Source organism: Podarcis melisellensis (assembly GCF_964234715.1).
Source record: "Podarcis melisellensis genome assembly, chromosome: 5".
Taxonomy (NCBI): Eukaryota; Metazoa; Chordata; class Lepidosauria; order Squamata; family Lacertidae; genus Podarcis; species Podarcis melisellensis.
Genome location: NC_138537.1, coordinates 98476133 through 98501578, shown reverse-complemented (window position 1 = coordinate 98501578; position 25446 = coordinate 98476133). Strand labels below are relative to the sequence as shown.

The 25446-nt window shown below is 41.7% G+C and overlaps 2 protein-coding genes across 10 annotated transcripts in view; one reads left to right on the top strand and one right to left on the bottom strand.

Moving 5' to 3' along the window:
• Positions 1-10527: 10527 nt before the first annotated feature.
• RIBC2 (RIB43A domain with coiled-coils 2) lies at positions 10528-24031 on the bottom strand. 5 transcript variants are annotated; one of them, XM_081912377.1, is made up of 8 exons: positions 23897-24031; positions 23427-23575; positions 18940-19284; positions 18285-18403; positions 16222-16449; positions 13630-13796; positions 12803-12923; positions 10528-11318 (listed from the first exon to the last, which is right to left on the bottom strand). In XM_081912377.1, the coding sequence occupies exons 1-7, from the start codon at positions 24001-24003 to the stop codon at positions 12842-12844; spliced, it is 1197 nt and encodes a 398-aa protein (XP_081768503.1). In that variant the 5' UTR covers positions 24004-24031; the 3' UTR covers positions 10528-11318; positions 12803-12841. The 5 variants fall into 5 exon arrangements, with proteins under 5 accessions (XP_081768503.1, XP_081768502.1, XP_081768504.1 ...); XM_081912376.1 differs by lacking the exon at positions 10528-11318 and adding an exon at positions 11518-12190; XM_081912378.1 differs by lacking the exon at positions 10528-11318 and adding an exon at positions 11518-11992.
• Positions 24032-24958: 927 nt separating this feature from the next.
• SMC1B (structural maintenance of chromosomes 1B) overlaps positions 24959-25446 on the top strand; it is a 41498-nt gene continuing 41010 nt past the window's right edge. For 3 of the 5 annotated variants that reach the window (XM_081913295.1, XM_081913294.1, XM_081913292.1), the window contains exon 1: positions 24961-25124. The gene's annotated coding sequence lies outside the window, so the exon portion shown is untranslated. Of the gene's footprint in view, positions 25125-25188; positions 25210-25446 lie in introns of those variants that run through there. The other 2 variants (XM_081913296.1, XM_081913293.1) reach the window with 2 other exon arrangements.

Below are 25446 nucleotides of genomic sequence, written 5' to 3'. Positions count from 1 at the left end.
CATCCCTATCCCAGGTGATCATCTTCATTTTTAAACAGTGTTTTACATCTCTTAATCCATTTCTTAATCCCCTTCTACTAGAGATGCTATTCCCTTAATAAGCATTGGTTCTTGCATCTACGCTATGTTGGGTTTTTACCCCTCATTAAGTTCTAGGAAAGGGACGCAGGTGGCACTGTGGGTTAAAGCCTCAGCGCCTAGGACTTGCCGATCAAAAGGTCGGCGGTTCGAATCCCTGCGGCGGGGTGCGCTCCCGTTGCTCGGTCCCAGCAGCTGCCAACCTAGGAGTTCGAAAGCACCCTCGGGTGCAAGTAGATAAATAGGGACCGCTTACCAGCGGGAAGGTAAACGGCTTTTCCGTGTGCGGCTCTGGCTCGCCAGAGCAGCGAAGTCACGCTGGCCACGTGACCTGGAAGTGTCTCCGGACAGCGCTGGCCCCTGGCCTCTTAAGTGAGATGGGCGCACAACCCCAGAGTCTGTCAAGACTGGCCCGTACGGGCAGGGTTTTTTGTTTTTTTTTTTTTTTAAAGTTCTAGGAAGCTTAAGCATACAATAGGATAGCTTAACCATACAATAGGATAGCATTATTTTCAACACAAGGCAGCACAAGGTACAGTTCTAGAAACATAAAAACGTACTGATGGCAAATACCTCCAAACGGAGCTGGTTGCAAAGATCTCCGAAGAAAACCTTGGACATTTTGAGAAGGGTAATGGCATACTCTGCACTGGTTCCTCAGTTCCATATTTCTTAAACCTACCCCTGGTAGACCACTATCCCTGTTTTGTCTTTCAGGTGGGTTTTGACAAAATTGGTTTTTTAAAAACATGTTACTGTAAATTGCTACAGTTTTAATTCCTTCTCTTCCCCTGGTTCCCTAGAAGTTACCGTATTTTTCGCTCTATAACACGCACCCGACCATAACACGCACATAGCTTTTAGAGGAGGAAAATCCGTAGACATGCCACCCGTAGGCATTCCCTCCGTAACACGCACAGACATTTCCTCTTACTTTTTAGGAGGAAAAAAGTGAGTGTTATGGTGCAAAAAATACGGTAAATCTCGGAAAGTAGGAGAGAGGTGCATATGTAAGCTGACAGGGCAGTACATCAGAAAGCTGTCTGGAAATATTTGCCCCTGGTTATAATTTGTAGTCAATAGAATTTGACCAGTTGCATCCTAAAAGTGCAGCCATGGAATTTTCAAGGTTATGTTAATATGAGAAGAACTCAGCTGGCCAGAACATTCTTAAAGGACTGAACCGAAATGCCTTAGAGGCCCTCCCTGTGCTGAGGCTGGAAGGATTCCTATCTACATCATCAAGCAAAATATTGGCTTGTCTGCTCTTCCTAGCTTCCAGCTACTATGAACTGCATTGCAAACAGTGGTCTGAAGCAGGTTTTGGGGAACTGACTGCTTTTAATGAAAGGGCAGGTGCCGTGCTGTTTTTATTGTAATTATTTGTATGTTTTAAACTTACAGTGGTACCTCAGGTTACATACGCTTCAGGTTACATACACTTTAGGTTACAGACTCCGCTAACCCAGAAATAGTGCTTCAGGTTAAGAACTTTGCTTCAGGTTTATAACAGAAATCGTGCTTCGGCAGCGCGGCGGCAGCAAGAAGCCCCATTAGCTAAAGTGGTGCTTCAGGTTAAGAACAGTTTCAGGTTAAGAACAGACCTCTGGAACGAATTAAGTACTTAACCCGAGGTACCACTGTATTTTATATATGTATATACAGTAGTTTTAATTCTTTCAGTGTTTAATTGTTTTTTAATTGTTGTTTTTGCAATGTTTTTTATTGTCTATAAGCCACCTTGAGTCCAACCAGGGGAAAAGGTGGGGTAGAAATAAATACATTAACAACAAACAGCTGCAGCTTCGCATATATCAACATTAAAAGCACTGTTAGAAAGGGGGCAGAAATTCTCCAGTATATTTTTCTGCTGTTTTTCTCTTCACCCTCCAACTCTTCCTTACAATTTTAAACTCATATCTGAGATAAAGCGATGCTATTTACATACATCAAAATTGTATGTTGAATGGAACGAGAATTGAGAATAGCACAGTTATTTCCATTGTGTATGTTGTGTGCATTTGAACTCTGTGAGCCCGAAGTACCCACCTATGATGGAGGCTTCCTGCTACATCTCTGCATGACTCCCTGCTCCAACCTTTCTCTCCTCCACCTCAGTTAATCCCTGCTGGGAGGTAATTCTGCCCCTTTTCTGCATTGGTTGCAGAAATGTAGTAGAATTACTTGCTCTCTCCTAGGAGCCTGCTCTGGGCTCCCCCCCCCCCCCGGTATTAAGAGTATGCTTCAATTTTAATCTAGGGGGAAAATCTCTCTGTTATCAGAAGTTTGGAATGAGGAGAATAGTTGGACTGCAACATAGGTTTGGAAAATATGTGAAACTGTTGGAGTGGAAACATTTAGCTCAGCAAAACCACAGACACCCTCTTTATATACATTAACAGTTAGTTTTAGCATCAACTGCAGAAATAAAAAATGGCTGAAGTGATATATTCTGGTCCCAATCCAGCAAATTAGATCCATCCACTTAACTGATGTCATGCACTGCAATTACGGTATATCTGGTTCTCACTGAATTCTGAGGCCATTAATTGCCGCATGCAGCAAAGTTTAACTAGAATGGAGCCACTGCATTAGTTCCTTGGACTTCTCATACAAAAAAATAGCAGCATGGTTCTCCCATCAGTGGGGATAATCAGGATTTAATCTGATGGGATACCTGACAGCAGAGCATATTCAAATCATTAGAGTGGCTCCATTTCAGGGATAAATAGCACCTCCTAGACACAACATCATAATCCTGTTTTTCTAAGCCCCAATTCTTCTGAATCCAAGCAGTTTATGGAAACCAAACAGTATTTCATTAAACTTGCCAAGAATGAGAGCACCGTTTGGGATTGCAAACTATGTTACGTCAGTGCTAATGCATTAAATGATTTTACCATTTACTTAAAAAATGTGAATGCTATATGATGACTAGGTTTCACTGACTGGAAGCTGGGGGCAGACAATACAGTTGTCTACTTTTTTTTAAATTATATTTTATTAAGTTTTACAAAAGGTTAACAATCAACAGAAGTCACAAAAACAAACAAACAACAAACATCAAAAATACAGACAAAACAGAAAAAAGAAAAACAGAAAAAAGGAAAATTTAGCATGAAAAAAGAAAAACTCTTTTTAAATTTAATAACCTTCAAAACCTTATTTTCCTTACTTCCACCCGCCTTCCTTTCTTGTATTCCGCTTTAAAAATTAGTTCAGCAAGCTCATTCATTATTCATTTTCATCCTTTATCCCTCCCTTTATACTCTTATTTATCTTAATCACTAGAACCCCTTCATTTCATTTTCAATGCCTTCAGCATTCATAAATTTTACAATGTTTTTGTAGATAGGCTTTAAACTTCTTCCAGTCCTCTTCCACCTGCTCTTCTCCTTGATCTCGGATTCTGCCGGTCATTTCTGCCAGTTCCATATAGTCTATTACTTGCATCTGCCATTCTTCCAAGGTGGGTAAGTCTTGCGTCTTCCAGTACATTGCAATGAGTATTCTTGCTGCTGCTGTGGCATACATAAAAAATGTTCTGTCCTTCTTTGACACCAATTGGCCGACCATACCAAGGAGAAAGGCCTCTGGTTTCTTCAAGAAGGTATACCTAAATACCTTTTTCAGTTCATTATATAACATTTCCCAGTACGCCTTAATCCTTGGGCACGACCACCAAAGGTGAAAGAATGTTCCTTCAGTTTCTTTACATTTCCAACATTTATTATCGGGCAAGTGGTAAATTTTTGCAAGCTTGACTGGGGTCATGTACCACCTGTAAATCATTTTCATAATATTTTCTCTTAAGGCATTACATGCCGTAAATTTCATACCGGTGGTCCACAACCGTTCCCAGTCAGCAAACATAATGTTGTTTTTTTTTAAATAATATTTTATTGAGTTTCTTTTCTTACAGTCAGAGATATATAGATTAAGGAAAAAAGAAAAAGAACAAAGAGAGAAAGAAATATATTAAAAAATCCAACTTTCCATAATGTTTTTTAACAATCCAACTAGACTTCCCCACATCCTCCAAACCCTGCGTTCTTTGTAATAAAAACGTCAGCAATTTGTTACCTTGTTTCATAACTTACTGTAACTTTCAATTTATCATGTTTCTAAGTTTACATTTTGTATCCCAATTCTTGTATATTTAAAATAAACATAATAAAATTATTTCATGATTCCGCCTCTTCTTTCTTATACCTTAATTTTCAATTCACATCATCAAGTTACTGAAGCTAAAGTTTCCTAATCATGCATTTTTCTTAACATTCATACAGCTTATAATGTTTTTGCAAATAGTCCTTGAATTTTTTCCAGTCCTCTTCCATTGTTTCCTCTCCCAAGTCTCGGATTCTGCCAGTCATTTCGGCCAGTTCCATATAGTCCATCAACTGCGTCTGCCATTCCTCCAGCGTGGGTAAATCTTGTGACTTCCAGTACTTTGCAATGAGAATTCTTGCTGCTGTAGTAAGTAAAGGTAAAGGTACCCCTGCCCGTACGGGCCAGTCTTGACAGACTCTGGGGTTGTGCGCCCATCTCACTTAAGAGGCCAGGGGCCAGCGCTGTCCGGAGACACTTCCGGGTCACATGGCCAGTGTGACATCGCTGCTCTGGTGAGCCAGAGCTGCACACAGAAACGCCGTTTACCTTCCCACTAGAAAGCGGTCCCTATTTATCTACTTGCATCCGGAGGTGCTTTCGAACTGCTAGGTTGGCAGGCGCTGGGACCGAGCAGCGGGAGCGCACCCCGCAGCAGGGATTCGAACCGCCGACCTTTCGATCAGCAAGTCCTAGGCGCTGAGGCTTTAACCCACAGCGCCACCTGTGTCCCTGCTGCTGTAGTAGCATACATAAAAAGGGTTCTGTCCTTTTTTAACACTTTCTGGTCCACCATGCCCAGAAGGAGGGCCTCTGGTTTCTTGGGAAAGGTATACTTAAATACCCTTTTTAACTCATTGTAAATCACTTCCCAGAAGGCCTTCACTTTTGGGCAGGTCCACCAGAGGTGAAAAAATGTCCCTTCAGCCTCCTTACATATCCAACATTTATTGTCAGACAGGTGATATATCTTAGCAAGCTTGACTGGGGTCATGTACCACCGGTATATCATTTTCATAATGTTTTCCTTCATAATGTTATGACCAATATCTTGTGCCCATTTTATCATAGCAGATTTGACAGTTTCATCCTCAGTATTCCATTTCAACAGCAGATTATACATTCTTGACAATATCTTAGCACTGGGATCTAGCAATTCTGTTTCCAACTTTGATTTTTCCACCTGGAAGCCATTTTTCTTATCCGAATTATAGGCCTCTCTTACTTGAAAATAATGTAACCAATCCTGCACCTTATATTTAAGTTTCTCATAACTCTGCAGTTTCAATTTGTCCCCCTCCTGCTCCTAAATTTCCCAATATTTTGGCCAATTCGATCCCATATTAGATTTTTTCAAGGCCTTTGCTTCCATAGGTGAGAGCCACCTTGGGGTTTTGTTCTCCAAAAAGTCTTTATATCTGACCCAGATATTAAACAGTGCTTTCCTGACAATATGGTTCTTAAACGCCTTATGTGCTTTGTCCTTACCATACCACAAATATGCATGCCATCCGAAAACATTATCATACCCTTCCAAATCAAGAATATCTGTATTCTCAAGAAGTAGCCATTCCTTCAGCCAGCAAAAAGCTGCTGCTTCATAATATAACTTAAAGTCCGGCAGGGCAAACCCCCCTCTATCCTTTGCATCAGTAAGAATTTTGTATTTTATTCTGGGCTTTTTGCCCTGCCAGACAAATCTAGAAATTTCTTTTTGCCACTTCTTGAAACAGTCCATCTTGTCAATAATTTGTAACGTCTGAAACAAAAACAGCATTCTTGGCAATACATTCATTTTAAAAACCGCAATTCTACCCAGTAAGGAAAGCTTCAAATTTGTCCAAATTTCAAGATCTTTTTTCACTTCTGACCAGCACTTCTCATAATTATCTTTAAATAAATTAACATTCTTAGAGGTCATATTCACCCCTAGGTATTTAACTTTTTCATACAGTTGTCTACTTCTAGGCAGGCAATGAATAAAGTTTTAGTTTGCCTCTCTTTATATTATATTGTCTCTATTAATTTGCTTTTAGCCTGCTGCTGCTTTGTATTCTTTACCTAATTTGTGTCATCTGTACTGAAAGCCATTGTGAGTATTTTTGGTAAAGAAAAGAAGAAGTAGAAATTGGACTGCAGAAATAAATTAGCAAAGGACTGATGGTAGCATGTGGATTTCTTTTCCTATATTCCACCTCCATTTCTGGTCACAGAGTTGACAGGTGTTATAGTGCTATGGAAACTCTGCAGGAGCAAGACTATGATGCTCATTTTTAGCTCCTCTGGGAGCACTTTCTCCTATAAGGTGATCCTAAAATGTTACAGAGAAATGAACTCCTGATCTGCTCTCCCACAGTGAGTTAGAATTAGGCAGAAGTGACCCTCTCTCAGCTCTGCTGGTGGTGATGGAGGGGCTTCGGCACCCTGGGCTTCCCCACTGCCTCCATTGCCACTGGCAATGCTAGCCAATGATCCAATGATAAAGATAGATCACTCATGTGAGGTAATCAATCAATTACTTAATTGGCTAGATCCCTAGATCTAAAACATGGGGCTAAAGATACTCTCTAGCAAGAGAGAGACCATATCAGTTAAAAATCACAGAATCATGGGACTGTTAGACTGTTTAAATATCATTCTCTAGCCACTTACAGTGCTTCCCGTCTCTTCCCCTCTTGCAATGAACAGACCACACCATTTAGAAAGTTAAAATGCCTTACTTACAAACTCAAAAGGCCAGATTCATATGTTATTCCATGTAGAAGCAAGAAGAACACAGGTAGATATTTGGGGATTCAAAAGATAGTGAAAAGGCTACATGACAAATTATTACATTTCTGCCACATAAAGAGGTTAGCCGCACCCCCCAAAAATGAACCCAGAATGTGAAGCAGCACATGTATGTGTCCGTATGTCACTATGCTTTCTGTTATTTCAACTCCTGTGCTAGAACTCATTGGATTAGGCTTTAAATTGTATTTATGGAGAGACAGTCATCCTATATGGTCAAACTCTCAATGTATGGAAAGTACAACCAGTATTGCTTAACCTGTACTTACTTACCAGCATTCCTTTTAGTGCCCTGGGAAGGAAATCACAGAAAGGGATCTTCTTTGGGCCAGATTTAACAATGATACAGTCCCATCCCCATGCTTCCCAAGATAACTGGGAATGTGATGGTGGTGGGGAAGGTAGGGAGGCAGAAGTGCTTAGTCTCCCTTGCTTCTCTGGAAATGATGTTTTGGCTGCTTTGGGGGGGGTGAGTGCGGGAAAGGCTACAATTCACCCCCCAACCCATCTTTTCCCTGAGTCTCCACTGCAAATCTCCCTGGCTTCTGTCCCATATTAGTATTACAAGGAAAACATGATGTTGGGAAACCTATTTCCCTCAAAACTTCTCTTTTGGCCCTGTGTTCATGCATAGAGCAAGGGTGGGGAATCTCTAGCCCCCAGGCCAAATGTGGCCCTCCAGGCCTTTTTGGCCCTCAGCACCCTTCCCATGCCACACTACCTGCTCCGCAGGTCACATCCTTCACCAGACCAGACTCCAGGCTCTTCTCAAGTACCTCTTTCTGGCTGGAATGTGTTCCTGAACTCAGATAATAATGCCTCTTTCTTGCCTGGATGACTGAAAAAGGTGTGTGGAAACTTCTGGCTTTTATGTTTCTGGAATGTGGCCTACGATGGAAAAGTAAGCCACATCTGTTGCGCCTCCTGCTTTTGGCTGTAACCCTGTTCTCTCAAAGTTCCCTATTAGGAAATGTGGCCAAGCTGAAAAAGGTGTCCCCCCCCAGCTGATTAAAACATGTTTAATCCTCTTTTGCATTTCTGTATCCCAGAAGAATGGGGTAATCAAATTAGACCTTGCTTTGTTACTAAAACAGAGCTGCTTGTAAGCATTCTTTTCCTGTCCAAACACAGATAAAGCTAGGAAAAAAGGGTAGTGAATCAGCCCAGAATCTTGTGATATGCCATTTTTTAAAGGGTTACAAACTGACAATGTAAGACTGCTTATTTTCTTGTGGTTTTTTATATGGAAGGATTTTTGCGGTGCCTTTTGTGAAAAGGCTGGATTACTAATAAGGCTCAGGAAATAGATTTCTCAAGCCTATTACTCACTTGCATTATTTCACGCTACACTGTGTAGTGTTGTCTAGATCACAATGTGCAGATTCCTAGACTTAAGAGTGGTTGACTTTTCTTTTTTCTTTAACAGAGCTTTCAAGCCATGATGTTTCAAACCTCTAGATTTTGTGTGGTTACTTATTACATATATATATATGTGCCTCTGGGGTCTATGGGGTATTAAGGGAGGGGTAGTAGTCTCCCTGGAGTAGTCCTCCCTGGAAAAGACCCTGATGCTGGGAAAGATGGAGGGCACAAGGAGAAGGAGACAACAGAGGACAAGATGGACAGTGTTCTCGAAGCTACCAGCATGAGTTTGACTAAACTGCGGGAGGCAGTGGAAGACAGAAGTGCCTGGCGTGTTCTGGTACACAGGGTCACGAAGACACGACTAAATGACTAAACAACAACAACAGTAGTCCTGGTGCCAAACGTCTTGCTCTGCTTTCTTTTGGACCACTTCAGTGAGGCCATGAGGTCTTGTCGTCTGGGAAGCCCAGGACCTCCTTACACACTGCCCAGACTTGCGCACTGAAGGCACTTCAGTGATGCTAACACAACAGCTTGACTTCACCCCCACTGTCTCTCAAGACTGACAGATGCCAACAATTTGTGCCACTCCGTTAGGAAAGAATGGATTTCAGCTTCTGACATTTTTTAGTGCTCCCAAAGTTGGGGTAGACAACCTGTGGCTCTCCTGTTGTTATTGTTGTTGAATGTCCACCTCCCAGAAGTCCCAGCCAGCCCAATGGTCAGGGATGATGGGAGTTGTAGCCCAATGACAATCTGGAGAGGCGAAGGTTTCACACCCCTGTTCCAAACAACTGTATCTCCCTCTCAATGCATGGAGGAGACATCAATGACCGAAAGAAGAATGGACTTCTGTAAAAATTAACGGCAAGTAGTTCATCTTGCCTCCTTTTCAAAGTGTTAATACAAAAGGAGGATTCTGAACTGAGTCACTAATCTTATTTTCTCTTGGTAAATGAGGCTCCTAAGCATGAAAGGGATGTGAAATAGTGAGGCTTATACATCTGTCACTGATTCCAGCTTCATCTCTTTAGTTATAGAAGAAAAAGAGATGGTAGTATCTACCAGCTGCTGGCTTCAGATCTGAAATAAAATCATAGGTGATTACAGAAATTTTCCAGTGAACAGCATAAGGTAAGTCACAATGCTGAGGCATTGATAAAAAAAATCTTTTTTTTTTAAATGGCCAATTGGGCTCAGTACTGTAACACATACCTCACATGCAAAATATACCAGGTTTGATTCCAAGCATCTCCAGTTCAAAGGATTATTTTGGGTAGCAGAGCTAGGAAAGACCTTGGGAGAACTGCAGCCAAATGGCATCACCCAGTATAAGGCAGAGTCAGAAGTTCTATATTTCAGGTGATTCCACTTTTTAATTTACCACTTGTAGTTCAGGAGTAGAGAGTATTTTCTATTACTCCTGTGAAAATATACTCAAATAGGTGCTCTAGCTTTTGAAAGAAGCCAAATATGCATACAATTGTGCCACAAATTATAGAATAAGTGTATGTTTCAATTCTGGAACCAGTTTTTTTAATTGAAAGGAAACCTACGGTACTAACATACATGAAGAAATACCAACTATTTACTAAAAAGTAGAGAGTGAAACTCTTAATCTCAGGGTTGTGGGTTTGAGCCCCACATTGGGCAAGCTTCCTGCAATGCAGGGGGTTGGACTAGATGACCCTCAGGGTCCCATCCTGCTCTGCCATTCTGATTCTATGTATAACAGGAAAACTATCGTTTGTTAGGGGAGGAGAAAAAAGATGAAAATGTTTTTGCTTTTGAATAAATGAATTTGGTAGGCTTAATACCATATATTTAAATGAAAAACTTTTGTGATGTGAAGTTATTGTACATTTGTTCTGACTTCTGTTGCGAGTGAGAAGCTCAGGATCACCACACTTGCCTGTGCTTGATTTTGTTGAGAAAATCACTTATGGTATTTTGTAATCTGAATTTATTTACAAATATACAAGCTGAGTTTTGATAGAGGCACTCAGTTCAAAAACTCCCTACAGAAAGCTCTACTACCTCATATTTGATCCCCAGAGAGAGGCGGACACCCCCACAAAATTGCTGCTACCTTAGACTCCAAAACTCAACTTTCTATTTTTGTCCTCCCAATTCAAGCTTCTCTTTGTTCCTTTTCCACAACAGATTAATAAATGCATTATTATGTTTTGTTTTTGTTTTGTAGAGTGAAGACACCAGTAACATTATCTAAGTATCGTACCCTACAAAGTGTATGATGCCGCCACGGGACATTGTCATTGTAAATTGCTTATATATTCTGTTGATAACATACCTGCTCCTTTTTGCTATCTTTGTTTGCCTGTTTGTTCTTATCTATACATCCAACCTTCTCTTTGGCAGCAAGAACACTGACTGAAGACCCGCAAAATACAAATGCAAGCCAAAATTTAATGAGTCATATTTGCTGACTTTCTTCCCACAGCATTGAAATGTATCTCTGAATCTTGTACAACATCATCATATAGCTTTGAGAGACTGTGACCTGGTGTACACATAGAGCAAAATGGGGTAATAAAGATGACAATACTATTGCATACTAAAGGTAGGAAATGTCATTTTTGAATGTTTCCCCACATTAAAAGCTCCCTGCAAACAAAACTTTTCACTTTTCAAGAGACAAGTTCTAAGCAAGCCACCCCCTGCCATGTCAGTTTCCTGGTTTCAGAGAGATGTTTGGGTTCTTTGGTGGTTTTTTGTGTAGAGGAGCAGCATTCAAAACTGTGATTCCCACTCCACCTGCCGTCTGAAGTGGTGCAGGACACTCCAAGAAAAATGCCCCTCCGTTCCTCTGTATTTGTAGGCCAGGCATGTCCACTTACTGCTCTGCTGGTGCAGATGAGGGAGGCGCTCTTTACTAGCTACCCTGTCTCATTCCCCCAAATGGTATTCAAGCTGGGGGTAAGCTTATCAAGCAATTTTTGGATTTAGTAGAGGAACTGTTTATAGGAAAAAATAAAATAATAACTCTGACATGGAAGTATGTCTTTTGGATGTGTGGCCATGGGTAAATTCTTCCCAAATTTATGGGACAGAGACATGTATAAAAGATGCAAGACTAGTGAAGACTGAATTGGGATTTCTGAGTAACTGCCAAAGTTCTCCCACTGATGGTTAAAATCACAATTCTCCGTGCTCCTCAGAATTCATTCATTTATTTTTAAATTCTACAAAATAACTCAAAAGTAAAAATGGTTCAAGAAGACACAAAAAGACCTTCAACCCAACTAAGCAAGGGGGCCCAGTACTTCCCCAAGACATATATAAAATAGTATCTAAGTCAAACTCAGAGTAGATCCATTGATATCAGCGGATCTACTCTGAGCATGACAGAGTTCGATAACTTTCTAGAAAGCTTATGGATGTTTTCTCCTGGGAGAAAATTCCATGTGAAAGCCTGAAAAGAGACCATGAAGACAAATTTTGGACAAACTTTTCCTAGTTGAGATGAATATTCTGGATAACATCCAATGTCAAGTGAGCTGACGACTTCTTCTTCTTCTTCTTCTTCTTCTTCTTCTTCTTCTTCTTCTTCCTTATCTTCTTCTTCCTCTTCCTTTCCAACCCTGATGGACCCCTCTGTCCACATCTGCTCCAGAAGATCACCAAATCTCTAAAGCAGATTTTTGGGTTATTGGGGATGGGGGCAGTAGGGAGAGGGGAAATCTGTTGCACCAACTATGTGTGTCCTACTAGTGGAGTTTTCTGGTCATTCAATGAATCTTTATGCACAGGGTTGGATGTCACAAATGAGATGGGAGTGCCTTTGTTCAAGTTTTCCTCCATAACATATAATATTGCTTATCTACTCCTGCCAGTGGCAACCAATGATTTGGAATGGAGGTGGAGAAATGCACAGGGGATGGTGTTATTATATGGGGTAAGTGATACCATATGATACAGTGGAGAACGCAACATAGGAATGCTGTTTTCCATACTATCCGTCTCCTGCAACATATATTTCTGTCAGTAGTTTCATTGTAAAAACAGTCTGTTATCTAGAAACATTCTTATATGGATGTGTTTGTGCACTGAACAATTGTTAAGCAATCCATTTAATTTACTGTTTCCCAAAATTTTGCTCAATTTGTATTTGCTTTTATGAATTGGGCAGCAGTAGATTATTCTACTGAAACTGACACTGGAATCATTTGATGAATGGTGGGGCTACAAAATTCTCCTATAAATTCTTCTAGAAGCATTATAGCAGTATCAACAACTTTTACTAAGAACTGCAAATGTTCTATTATATTGTCTTCACTGTACATCTTGTATTTCTGGATTAATATTTCCTTTTGGAATCCCCCATCCTCTTGCTCATTATAAAGGCTTAGTTTCATAATATCCATATGTCAGGTAAAAAACATATTAATGTGGTTTTCTTTATTACAGTTTTGAAGTTGAAGCAAATACTTCTGCAAACCTTTTGGATATATCCAACTCGATAATATTGATCCAAACATCACCGGCTAGTGGTGTTAAATTGTGTGTAATACTGGCCAGAAGGAAAATTTGAATACACCTCTTCATCAATATATGCTTGCCTGGAAATAAATATATTCAATTAATAAAAGTTCTCATAAAAATGTAAAGTTCATTCTTCATGTGTGCTGCTTACGCTTCAGATAACTGCTATGCAAAGTAAAGTAGTCACCAAAAGCATCAATAGTATCATAGAACAACAACAGGTAATTGTTATTAAGTCTGACATTTTGTAAAAACTTAGCATGCTTATTTTTAAAGATTATGACAGATCACTGAATGTAGAAAATAGCAAGTTCTCTGTGGAATTTCAGTAGGATGAGCATTTTGGACCAAGTGCAACCAGTTTGATCAAAACAGAATAACTCTGCCAAACTCTTTAAGATGTCTTGCACAGAGTCAGATCATGGGTCCATCAATCTCAGTGGTGTCTAAAACGACTGGCAGTCCCTCTCCAGGAGACCTACCCAACCCTACCTGGAGATGTTTGGGACTGAACCTAGGACCGTCTACAGGCAGACCTTTCCCCAGAAGGGGGAGTCTCCAGATCAGGGTTTTAAACTCGAAAGACTAGAAACCTGAGCCTAAAGAACAACGAGCAGAAGACACTACTCTATTGATCAGCTAAAAGCAAAAACCAGGCTACTAGCCTTTATACCAGGCCTGACCAATGCCTACTATTTTCTGGTGAGACTGAAGATGGTCATATGTGTAGATGATAGCTTACCAGATGAGGCACATGAGGTATGTGGTATAGACACTTCTTACCTTGTCTTCTGTTCCTGGGAGAGCTGTGCATTAAGATTATCTAATGTTCTCCGAAGCTCTCGATTCTGACGCTGTTGATGCCGTTCGAAAAGCACTTCTGCCCTAGCTTCCTGAATGCGCTTTCTGTCCCACTCTGCATTTCTTTGACGTTCTTCTTCTTCCAACCTCTATGTCAAAAAGGAAATGCTTGTTATTTCTTCATAAAAGGTAAAAGTAAAGGGACCATTAGGTCCAGTCGTGGCCGACTCTGGGGTTGCGGCGCTCATCTCGCTTTCTTGGCCGAGGGAGCGTACAGCTTCCAGGTCATGTGGCCAGCATTACTAAGCCGCTTCTGGTGAACCAGAGCAGAGCACGTAAACGCCGTTTACCTTCCCACCGGAGCGGTACCTATTTATCTACTTGCACTTTTGACGTGCTTTCAAACTGCTAGGTGGGCAGGAGCAGGGACTGAGCAATGGGAGCTCACCTCGTTGCGGGGATTCGAACCGCCAACCTTCTGATTGGCAAGTCCTAGGCTCTGTGGTTTAACCCACAGCGCCACCCGCGTCCCTATTTCTTCATAGTCAGCAACAATAGCTATTTCTTTATAGCCAGCAACAATTCACAAACACCCCAATCCTAACTAGGGCAATCCTCATACAATCAATATGATGTACGTGTGCATGTATGTACGTGTGCAAATGGTGCTGTGCATGCCTTCTGTGTTTAAACAGACCAGGTGGCAGGGTTGGGATAACTAAGACAGTGGCAGAGTGGATTTCAAGCCCACAGCTCAGAACTCTGATCAAACTGCTTCCTCAGTCCTCATTGTAGGCAGGAAGTCTACTCACCCACCTAATAATGTGCTGGTCCCACAGTCTTAGTTATGCTGCATCTGATGCAGATCAGGGCCACTGCTGGTGAGTTTCCATGACTGAAATCTACATATAGTATATGCTGAGAGTTGCAAGTTGCCTGCCTCTGGCATAAAGGCACAATTATACAGAGCCCAGAATGTGGAAATACATTTAGAGAAATCCATGCAACTGACATTACCAGCTTTACATAAAATATTTGCCAAGTAGCATATGTCTCCACATAAACATATGAACCCCAATATACTTAATTATTTCTTCTGTAATTATCAAGGAGTAGACATACTGCATGTTTGGTGGGAATGTGCAATGAAATAGGAGTTTTAGTTACAGTTAAGGACAAATGTTAAAAAGTCAACTCTATTAGTTCCTGTAATTATTATCTTAGGATATTTGGAAGAGGTAGGATCAGTACAGTAACAGGAAAGAGAACTGTTATTTATAAATAGCTGTACATATTTTAATTGCACAATATAGGGGGGAAAGACACAATTATGAAACATGAAATTAAGAGTTGGTCAAATTAAATGCATTAGCTTTCTGTCCATCTGGGCACAGTTTGGGCCTCCCCTGCTGGTGGTGTTCATCTTTGGAGACCGAGGCTAAGAAGAGAATGCACTCTAATACACCAAACCTATGGAGGTACAGGGAATCTGCTTTCTGTGCCTTGCTAGATCAATGCAGCTGAGATGACAGGTGTGGGCAGCCTTTTCCCTTTTCTTCCTTGTACCAATGTACAATTTCAAGGTTCCCACCCACTGACATTAATCATCTTCTCAAGTTTCAGGGCTTACAGAGTTCTTGGTGCTTTGGGGAAACATGTCAGAGGAATAAGGGGATTCAACTCCAAGGCTGTTCGTGGCACACCCAGTCTTCACATGCAAAGACACACAGACACACAGGTGTATCAGGGGCTCGCACAGGGATGTATGGACCACTTTGCTGACAAATTACACAGGCCTTTCAGCCAGACTGGCCAGCTACAGGACTGCAGCCTGAATTGGGCTGAGCGGATGAAGCATAATTTCATTTTTAAGGTTGTTAAGAAAATAATGAAGTCATTGGCAGGGCCGTCTTAAGTATATCTGGCGCATGGTGCAAAGCTCTCTCTGGCGCCCCCCCCCTTTCCCAGAGTTTTTTAGGGAGGACGAACGCTGGCAGCGGGGCTGGAGGAGGCAGGCAGCGCCAGGGGGGCAGCTCCTCTGGCGGGAATGAGGCAGAGGCTGGATGTGGTGCCTCCCAACTCAGCTGGACACTTTGTGCTGCGGTGGCCACAGCAGACGGAGGCTCTGGGCGCGGCGCTGCTTTGGCAGAGGCGGGCAAGCTGATGCCGGGAGGCGCCACATCCAGCCTCTGCCTCTTCCCTGCTGCCCTGCACCACTAGCCTCTATGGTGTTGGTTAATGTGGATAGATTATGTAATTGTTTTGTAGTTTTAATCATTACAGAGTAGCGTTAGTAGATTTTATGAAGGAATAGTAATGATGATCAAAGTTACGGAATTATATTTTTCTTGAATTGTTACACTGCTTTTAAAAAATAAGTGTCCCTGTGCAATCCCAAAATAATTGTGTGGTCAGGGTGGCAATGATGTTAAGTGTGAATTACCAGTAGTTCTTACAATGAATTCTGGAAAACTGGTGAAAAGCAACTAAGTATTTGTGTTTTTTAAACATTCTATTTCAAAAGAGGATTCATAAGTTTTTACTGTAGCACAGTGGCAATATGAAAGTGAATACCAGCTTCTCCAGAACTTGTTGCAGCTGAACGTCACGTATTTCTTTCAGCTGATCTTGGTTCATTCCTTTCCATCGGTTAGGAATCACTCGACCGTTACCAAAGGAACTGGCAGCTTGCTGTGGATTTTCAGAGAGCAGGTCTCCTCTAAGCAGGTTTGAAATCTCAGCTATGTTATCTTCGTCGTCTTGCTGCTTTTCAAGTCGTCTTCTTGATGCAATGTCAGCAGCCTTTAAAAAGACATTGTTGTAGGAAAAACTCAGAAAAACAGCAAACCCTATTAATTATTCCAAAAGATTTACCTTGTTAAACCATGCACAGTTCTTAATGAGTACAGCATGATATTGTTATGTTATCTAATACACTTTACTACAATCCCTTCTCTTCAGCTCACAGGAGAATCAAGATAGAAAGATAAACAAGGAAGACCTAAGAATGGAAACATTAGCAACTGAATTGGACTAAATGAACTAAGGAAAAGGAAGCCAACACAGAACAGAGAAACACAAGAGGATGAGAATCAGAGGTAAGCATCCTGCTGCTGACTGTTTTTACTCAACTGGAAAAAATTAATCTTGCTGTTTTATTGATTTTAGTTATTGTATTTCTGAAGTGCACTGTCAACTGCTTTCTAAAGTTGTGAAAGTAAAGGTAAAGGGACCCCTGACCATTCGGTCCAGTCCTGACCGACTCTGGGGTTGCAGCGCTCATCTCGCTTTATTGGCTGAGGGAGCCGGCGTACAGCTTCCGGGTCGTGTGGCCAGCATGACTAAGCTGCTTCTGGTGAACCAGAGCAGCGCACGGAAACATTGTTTACCTTCCCGCCGGAGTGGTAATTTTAATCTACTTGCACTTTTATGTGCTTTCGAACTGCTAGGTTGGCAGGAGCAGGGACCGAGCAATGGGATCTCACCCCGTTGCAGGGATTCGAACCGCCAACCTTCTGATTGGCAAGTCCTAGGCTCTGTGGTTTAACCCACAGTGCCACCCGCGTCCCTAAAGTTGTGAAAAGTGGTATGCAAATACTATAAAGAAATAAAACAACAGAAGAAAGAGGAACAAGATGGGAAAGCAGCAAATCAATAAGTCGAAATAAAGGAAGAGAAATGACAAGGTAAAACTCTCAAAGATTAGAATGAGCCAAAACAGACAAGATTCACTAACTGACAAGAGTTAGTAGTACTCTTACAAGTGGAAAAACAGAAAGAGAAGAATCAAAACTCACCCACAGCTTAAAAACAAGATAGGAAAGAACCAGATGAAATAAATAAATAAACAAAATGCAGAAGGGCCAACTAAAAGTTTAACAGACTAAAATTTTAAAAAATTAAAACCTGCTCATAATTCATTAAACCCCACTTTATTTTGGAGGGAACTTCCTAAGCTGAGCCAGAATAAACCAATGATTTAAACATCAAAAGGTCAAGCAAACCAAATGTCAGATATCACTGTTGTTGGTTCTTTCTCTTACTGGAATCATTCATCATAAAATACGAGCCAATTCTTAAGTCATGCAGGATCCACTTGGAATGGGAGTTTTCCCACAGGCCTGCGGAGGACTTGTCCCCCTACCCCTTAGAAGTCCTGAGTTTTATTCCAGGAACAAAAGGTTGACCACTTCCAAGGGGGAAAAGAGGGGGGAAAGACAGTGATTTGTACATTTGAAGGAAGTCTTTTTGCAGAAACTGAATGGGGATTGTTTGGTTCCGAAAGGGCCCGGAAAACATTCCATAAGAATAGCCTGTTCCATTGAAAATGTTGGATGGCCATTTGTCTTGGGATGCTTTAGTTGAGATTCCTGCATTGCACGGGGTTGGACGATGACCTTTGGGTCCCTTCCAACTATACAATTCTATGATTCTATGAAACTGTTTTAATGTATGTTTTATTGTTAAATTGCTTTGAGATGTTTTATGGGAACAGATTCATAAATAAAATAAAGTATGTCTCTAGAGGATGTCTAAATATTCTGAAATGTTTTTTCAGTGTCTTATTTGTTACACTATACTACACTGAACTTGGAAAATAATCGTTCATCTTCTTTTCCCTTTTAATACTGATTTACCAGAGCTTTATTAAATTCTGTAGTAGTGATGCAAATGGCTCGTCTTGTTTCTTCATCTATTCTTTGAAGGTTCACAGCCTTTTGATCAAGTTCCATTCTGTGTTGGTCATGGAGATCATCTAAATTAGTGAAACAGAATGAGACACGTGTACACATGTAAATCAGTATAACTGGGGGTGGGGGTGGGGCGGACACCTATTGTCTCATTCTGTTGCTTCTGCCTGTTCCTTGGACTCAAGATTCCATGTTCACCTTACACAACCCAATTCATTTGCCCTGCTCTCCTGACAAACCAGTAACTTCTCTAAGCCCTAGATCCAGCTTTCTCCCTCCAATGAATACGCATCACATGCATATGATTCTGCAATCCAATGAATGTCTACTCTTAGGTAAATCCCACTCATTTCAATGGGACTTATTCCCAGTAAATAGGTACTGAACTGCTCCACTGGTCCAGACTGTGGATTAGGGCTGACAAAACTGAAATGTATTCCAGCCAAAAAACCCACAAAAAGGCAACAAAACTAGTATGTCAGGGAGAAGTGTTCTAAATAAAAATATGTAGGAATGCTTTTGTCTGGCATGATGATTGTTTGGCCAGCTACCTGAGATATAACTTTCAAAACAAATTCAAAAATCTAGGTTAATTTATTACCAGCATATTTTTTATCTGCCAGTGCGTTCTCCCAATCTTTTTGTTGTTGCAAAAGCCATTCCCTTGTTTGCTCCTTCTGGAATTTCCACCTATTCTCACTGTTCAAATCTTCTCCCATAAACTTCTGCAAGCCAGATATGGTACATCGAGGGTCACTGTCTGCGAGACGAGCTGGAGTATCTTTCTTTAGGGCTTGTGGGTCAGACAAATCAAATTCACGCCGTGTTTCTGGCTGCTGATAAGTTTGGCGAAATTCATTGACAGCTTTGTTTAGAATTTGAGAGTCTCTTTTCTGTCGTTCATCTAAGATGCAGAGGATTTTGTCATTTTGTTTCATCTCAGCAGCTGGATTAAAAAAAGGAAAAAAAGTCTCATTCATAACCGAGATGAAACATATACTCTTTTTAACTATTTATCAATAAAAGAATTACAAACTTGTTGACCAGCATCCAAAGACTTGTGTGTGCACATTTCTGATGTTTCCATGTAGGGTTATGCCAGCTGTTAGGAGGGTGAGGCAGCCTGCTCCAGACAGTCAATTTCAGACTGCAAATGCTCTAACATTTTTACCACCATGCAGATAAGTCAGAGATTCCTTTTGGCACCAAATGTCTTTGAGCTGTCTCCAAACTTTTTCTTTATTAAATGTATATCTCACCCTCCTCCCAAAGCAGCCAGAGTGCCCGTTGTATGCATGCAGCATGGCTTCCAGCTACCATTCTTCACACCTCTGTACCACAGGCTGCTGCTCTGAAGCACACACCACCCCCGGTTGTGGGGGGGGGGACTTCTTTTTCAGTGGCACTGCATGCACTGCACTGCAGTAGCAAAATCCTCAGTATTTTTGAGTTCCCCATGTGGTCAACTGGATCACTCCTTATTTTAAAAAATGCTAAAGAACCATTCTTTTTATTGAATCAACTTGTTTTGGTGTAGAAATATGCAAATATTTGAGCAACAGAGAAAAGTGGGAGCATGAAAAGAATAAGGATGCGATTCTAATCATGTCTACTCAGGTAAATGGAGTTATCAGGTAATCTGCCATCTTTCTACTCCAAAATGCCTTGCTGTCTGGCTGATTTTCAGCCTGTGAGGTTCAAAATGCACACACGGATATGTAAATACCTGGTCCACAAGAGGGGTGGGGGTGGGGCCAGCTAGGACTGAGGAAACAGCAGGCAGGAGAAAGGCTAAGTTTCCCTTCTGAAGCTCCTCTTCTTTCCTTTTTCTAACGGTCACTAGAATTCTATTGCACATACCGGTATTTGTAGTATTTTGAGTTGGGGGAATCTTCTAATCCCTGGATCCAGCAAATGTTAAAATATAACACTTTATAGGCACTATAACAGAAGTATAGTGTCCAGATCATGGAAAGTCATAGTACAGCTCTATTCTGCCTTGGTCAGCCCCCACCTGGAAGATTGTGTCCTATTCTGGGCAATACAATTTAAGAAGGATGTTGACAAGCTGGAACGTGTGCAGAGGAGGGCGAACAAGATGATTAAGGGTCTGGAAACCAAGTCTTATGAAGAATAGTTGAATGTATGTTTAGCCTGGAAAAGAGGAGACTGGGGGGGGAGATATGATAGCCATCCTCAAATATCTCAAGGGCTTTCGCACGGAAGAGGGAGCAACTTGTTTTCTCCTGCTCCAGACGGTAGGACTCAAACCAATGGCTTCAAGTTACAAGAAAGGAGATTGCGACTAAACATCAGAAGGTTGGTTGAAGCAGAGGTTGGATGGCCATCTGTCATAGATACTTTAGTTGAGATTTCTGCATTGCAGGGGGTTGGACTGGATGACCCTAGGGTAACTTTCAACTTTACAATTCTATTATTCTATGATAAGCAATGATTCAAATTCCTGGTGAAGTGATAGTCTAGGCAATGGGCCATTAAGTGAACAAACCAAGTGGATCTGTGCCAGATAACAAACGGGTGGGCCACCATCCCTCAACTGGCTGTTAGTTAGAAAGACTAAAGGCCAGATGGAAGTGATCTGCGCTAGAAGCTAGAAGTGGGAAGCAACAGGCTCGGAAACCAGAGAGTCAGAGTGATGTTTCTGTTTGAACCCAATGCTGCAGCTATGAGGTGTCAATGCTGTGACGCCCTCTGTCCTAGGCTCAGGTTGTATAGATGTGTAAATAAGCCATACATCATAAAGGCACCTCAGCCTCTGCTGTACCTTAGTCCAAAGGAAACACTGCCCCTGTAATCTTGCACCACTCGGATATTGCAGTGGCATGCAACAGTAAGCAGGATCTAATTTGCATTGGTGCTACATTGGGTATAGCTCTACTACAAATTTATAACGGATTTACGCCAGTGAAATTTTGATGCCTTCCCAAAGAATCATGGAATGGGAGTTTGGTGAGTATTCTCAATAAGAACTCACCCAACTACAGTTTCCATAATTCCCTGGGGAAAGAAATAACAATTAGACTTGTTTAAGTTTGTGGTGAACATATGTCTTTCTGTTGCAACTCCTACTGGCTGGAAACACACACAGAAAGACATATGTACCTCTTCCATGTACTTGGGGTTAAGTCCCACTTAATGGCACTTGCTTCCAAGTAGACATAGAACCGTAGAATTGTAGAGTTGGAAGGGACACCAAGGGTCATCTAGTCCAACCCCCTCCAATGCACGAATCCTGCCCACAGCTAGCCCTGGGTGGAGGGGTGGAGGATTGGGCTGTTACTCTCTTATATAATGCTGGCAATTCATGACTTCCATCTTCACAGCAGAAGATTCATAGAAAATGTAAGGTGTTATTTAAGAAGAAAATAGTAAGAGAACAAATTTGGATAGCTGTTTGATAAATTACTGATTTAAAACTATTAACAAATATACCAATGGTGTCGTCATATGCCCTCTGAGTTGCTTCTTGGATCTTTCTGTCTTTGATTTGAGCATCCAAAGCTTCCGTGTCAACCTGTAGTTAAAAAAAAAACCCCACCACAAAACTGGTTCAAATGTATAAATTATAAAGAAATTATTGTATTACCAAAACTATGCATGGTTAACTTCAATACAGAAACTGCTATTCAAGATAAAGCATTTAGAAATGAACTAGTGCTCCAAGATTAATCCTTTCCTAGTATAGGATGTCATTATAAGTTCTCTATATGGGAGTAAAAAGGGTATTAATATATTTTGCAAACTCAAGACACTAGCTTGAAAATAAAGACTTGTGTTCATCTGATTATGTATCCAACATATTTACTTTAAGCACACATTCTGGAAAACAAGGAAAACATGTACATTTCCAGTGAGAACCAGTGTGTTACAGAATGCTGGAATGGGATAAGGGAGACCTGTACTCAAATCCCCTACTGAGTGGCTTGGGTTCATACTGAGAGTACAACTGTGTTCACTGTGAGCACCCTACATAACAAACGAACAATATACAGTGGTACCTTGGATTAAGTACTTAATTTGTTCTGGAGCTCTGTTCTTAACCTGAAACTGTTCTTAACCTGAAGCACTACTTTAGCTAATGGGGCCTTCCGCTGCCGCCGGAGCACGATTTCTGTCCTCATCCTGAAGCAAAGTTCTTAACCCGAGGTAATATTTCTGAATTAGCGGAGTCTGTAACTTGAAGCGTATGTAACCTGAAGTGTATGTAACCCGAGGTACCACTGTATTAGTAAGAGACTTCTGTCCTTAAACACATTATTTACTTGCCTTTAGGAGCGTCTATCCAAGCATTGCTCTCAAATGTCTAAACGTGACTGACTCTACATAGATTTTTAAGAGCATGCCACAAACACTTGACATACTTGCTTTGGGAACTACAGTATTACTCTGTTATCAGAGTAATTACAGCTAGTGATAAAGCATGGCATTTTCTTTAATCATGAAGTTCACTGAGAGGACTTTTGTCTAATCGCCATTGCTCAGGTAGTGACCAAATTTTGTAAATTCAATGTCTTCATTGAATTTGTAGATATGATAAATGAGCAATAATTAACAAAAGATTACAAATGAAAATAAAGGTAAATATAAATAAAATCGGGAGAGATAAATAGCAGTCTTAGTAGCTGGTGATACGAGTTATACAATATCAGAAAGAAAATATCTAATAATTCAAGGAATGTCTGTTTTTAAATTATTTTCCACAGTGTTTTCCAAATATTTCTGTGGATTATTCATAACATTTGCAATAGGGAGTTTGCAAGAAGAGTTGCAAGTCATCCAAAAAAGTTTTATGCTGCTCATTGGGACATTGCAGTACCATTTATTTCATGATTGTATTGATCAGGCTACAAGAACCAACATTCTCAGTAAAATCAATATTGACATTCCAATTTCAGAAATTTACAGACAGGATACTTAAATCAACACTTTGGTCTAGATGTCCTAAAAGGAAGCATTGCCCCTTCCCAGGAGTCACTCTCCCCATTGCTAGAGGCACTCTGCCTACAGTACCAGAATTATTATTGTTGCTATTATTTATTCCCCCACATCCCTCTCCCGCATGCTTACCCCGATGGTCCTGACCCTGGCGTCGAACACCCGGCTTTGCCTCTGCAGCTCCCGGTAGCGCCTCCGCTGGAGCGCAGCGTCCTCGGCCAGGTCTTGGCGGTAGTCCAGTTTCTGCATGGCGACGGGAGGAAGGGAGCGCGTCTAAAAACCTGCAAATGGCAAAGCAACAATTGCCCCTTATATGTCTGCGCGCGTGATTGGGTGTGTAATATATATATATATATTTGTGTTATATATATATATATATATAAAACACCCTTCTTTCCCCCTGACAGATATAATAGCAAAAGCTAAAAACATAGGGGGTGGGAAACACTCGTTAAAAAAGCATTAAACATTAATCGAATTAAAGCTATATGCATTAATGCATAATTAATAGCATTATGCATTTTATATATATATATATATATATATATATATATGAGAGATTTGCTGGAGTTACATCCAAAGCAGCTCCCACCCCCTCTCACCTCGGCTTCTCTCCTCCTGGGGATGCTAAGGAGGATGTCAACAACGCGCGGTTGCCAAGGGAAACAGGCCGCGCCCCCCAGCCAGGTTCTCTTCCGCCCTGCCCCATAAGCCACGCCTCCCTCTTGGCTCCGCCCACCCCGTCTCACCATCGCGCTTCCTCTCGCGCCTTCACTCTGTGAAGAACACGCCGCCCTCTTCCTTACTGGTACTTCCGGTGAATCCCCCTCGGGCCAAAACACGAGGCGGGGCTTCACCATAGAGGCGCGCAGGCTAGAGCGACGCTGTGCTCCTCCCGATGTCGGAGTCGAGCGTGCTTCGAGTTTCTTACGTGACTTTTTAAGGCTTTGCAGGGTCAGTTACACGTGTCTCGGATGCAAGCAGCGCGCTCCTCCTCCTGCCCACGGGGGGGGGGGGCCTCGCCTTCTCCCCCATGGAGGGGTCAGAGGCTGGACTCGCTTCGGCCAAAGTCAACATAAACATAAAGTACTGAAATACTGTTTCAACGCATTAGATGAAGTGTTTGTTTTCTAAAACCTGCATCTCCGTACTTCATACCACAGTAGACAATGTATTTTTAAAGTAAAATTAAAGGTTCCTCTTCTAGTACAACCTAATTTTTAGTCAGGGATAGAATTCCAGGGTTCATTTAATACATTTAGTACGTGTATTACAGTGCAAAACTGATTTATGTTTATAGTGTATATTGATTTACCGCTTGTAATAACGAGAAGATTGTAGCTCGTAACTGATTTATGTGCTTTATTATTTGCGCCGCTGAATTGCATAGAGCAATTTAATCAATAAACGCTAAATTTCTTCGTGGCTGCTGCGGGGAAGTGATTCTCCCCCCCCCCCCCCGCCGAGGGGCGTCTGGTCAGCCGCTCTCCGGAGTCCAGCCCCGGGCGCAGCTTGGCGGCTCTCGCGACGGCCCTTGGGCGGCGCAACTTCAGCGCCCGCGCTACTCGGAAGCGGAAACACCGCCCCCGGCGTCTCCTGTTCGTCGGCTCTGCGCGCGCAGCCTTCAAAAAACCGGGAGCCGTTAAACTCGGGGCGGGGCTTCCGATCCGATTTCGGCGAAGCCCGTCGAACTGCCCCGCCCCTCTCTTGGGACTCTCGCGAGATTTTGTTCCCTTATGAAGCGCAGGGCGAGAGCGGGCGGGTGTGAGAAGAGACGCTCTAGGAAGAGACGATAGAGAGGGTTCTGTGAGGCGGCATCCGGGCGAGAAGGTGGTCTTCTCCCCGCCTCTCCCCTTCCAAATCCTTGGGCGAGGAGACCCTCGGGGCTCCCCTCAGCTCTGTGCTTGTTTGCTTTCTATGATTTTATCGTGATTTTTCTTTAAAAAATGAGACTTATTTTCTTTTTGAACTCCCCGCTTGAATATGTTTAGCGCCACCTGGATGTTAGATTATATTATTACACATATATTTTGAACATGAGAGTGTGGAGAAAGCGGGTTACGTTATATCCACCTGTATTAAAAATTACACACGCATCACTGTAAATATATACAATATATATATATATATATATGTGTGTGTGTGTGTGTGC

Excerpts from the sequence above, each read along its gene's own strand:
- RIBC2 (XM_081912377.1), bottom strand. The coding sequence starts at position 24,003 with ATGGGGCAGGGCGGAAGAGAACCTGGCTGGGGGGCGCGGCCTGTTTCC. Across the intron at positions 13,797-16,221 it reads AACAAGTTCTGGAGAAGCTG|AGGTTGGAAGAAGAAGAACG; the intron begins GTATTCACTTTC and ends TTTTTGACATAG. Across the intron at positions 12,924-13,629 it reads TCCCAGGAACAGAAGACAAG|GCAAGCATATATTGATGAAG; the intron begins GTAAGAAGTGTC and ends ATTTATTTCCAG.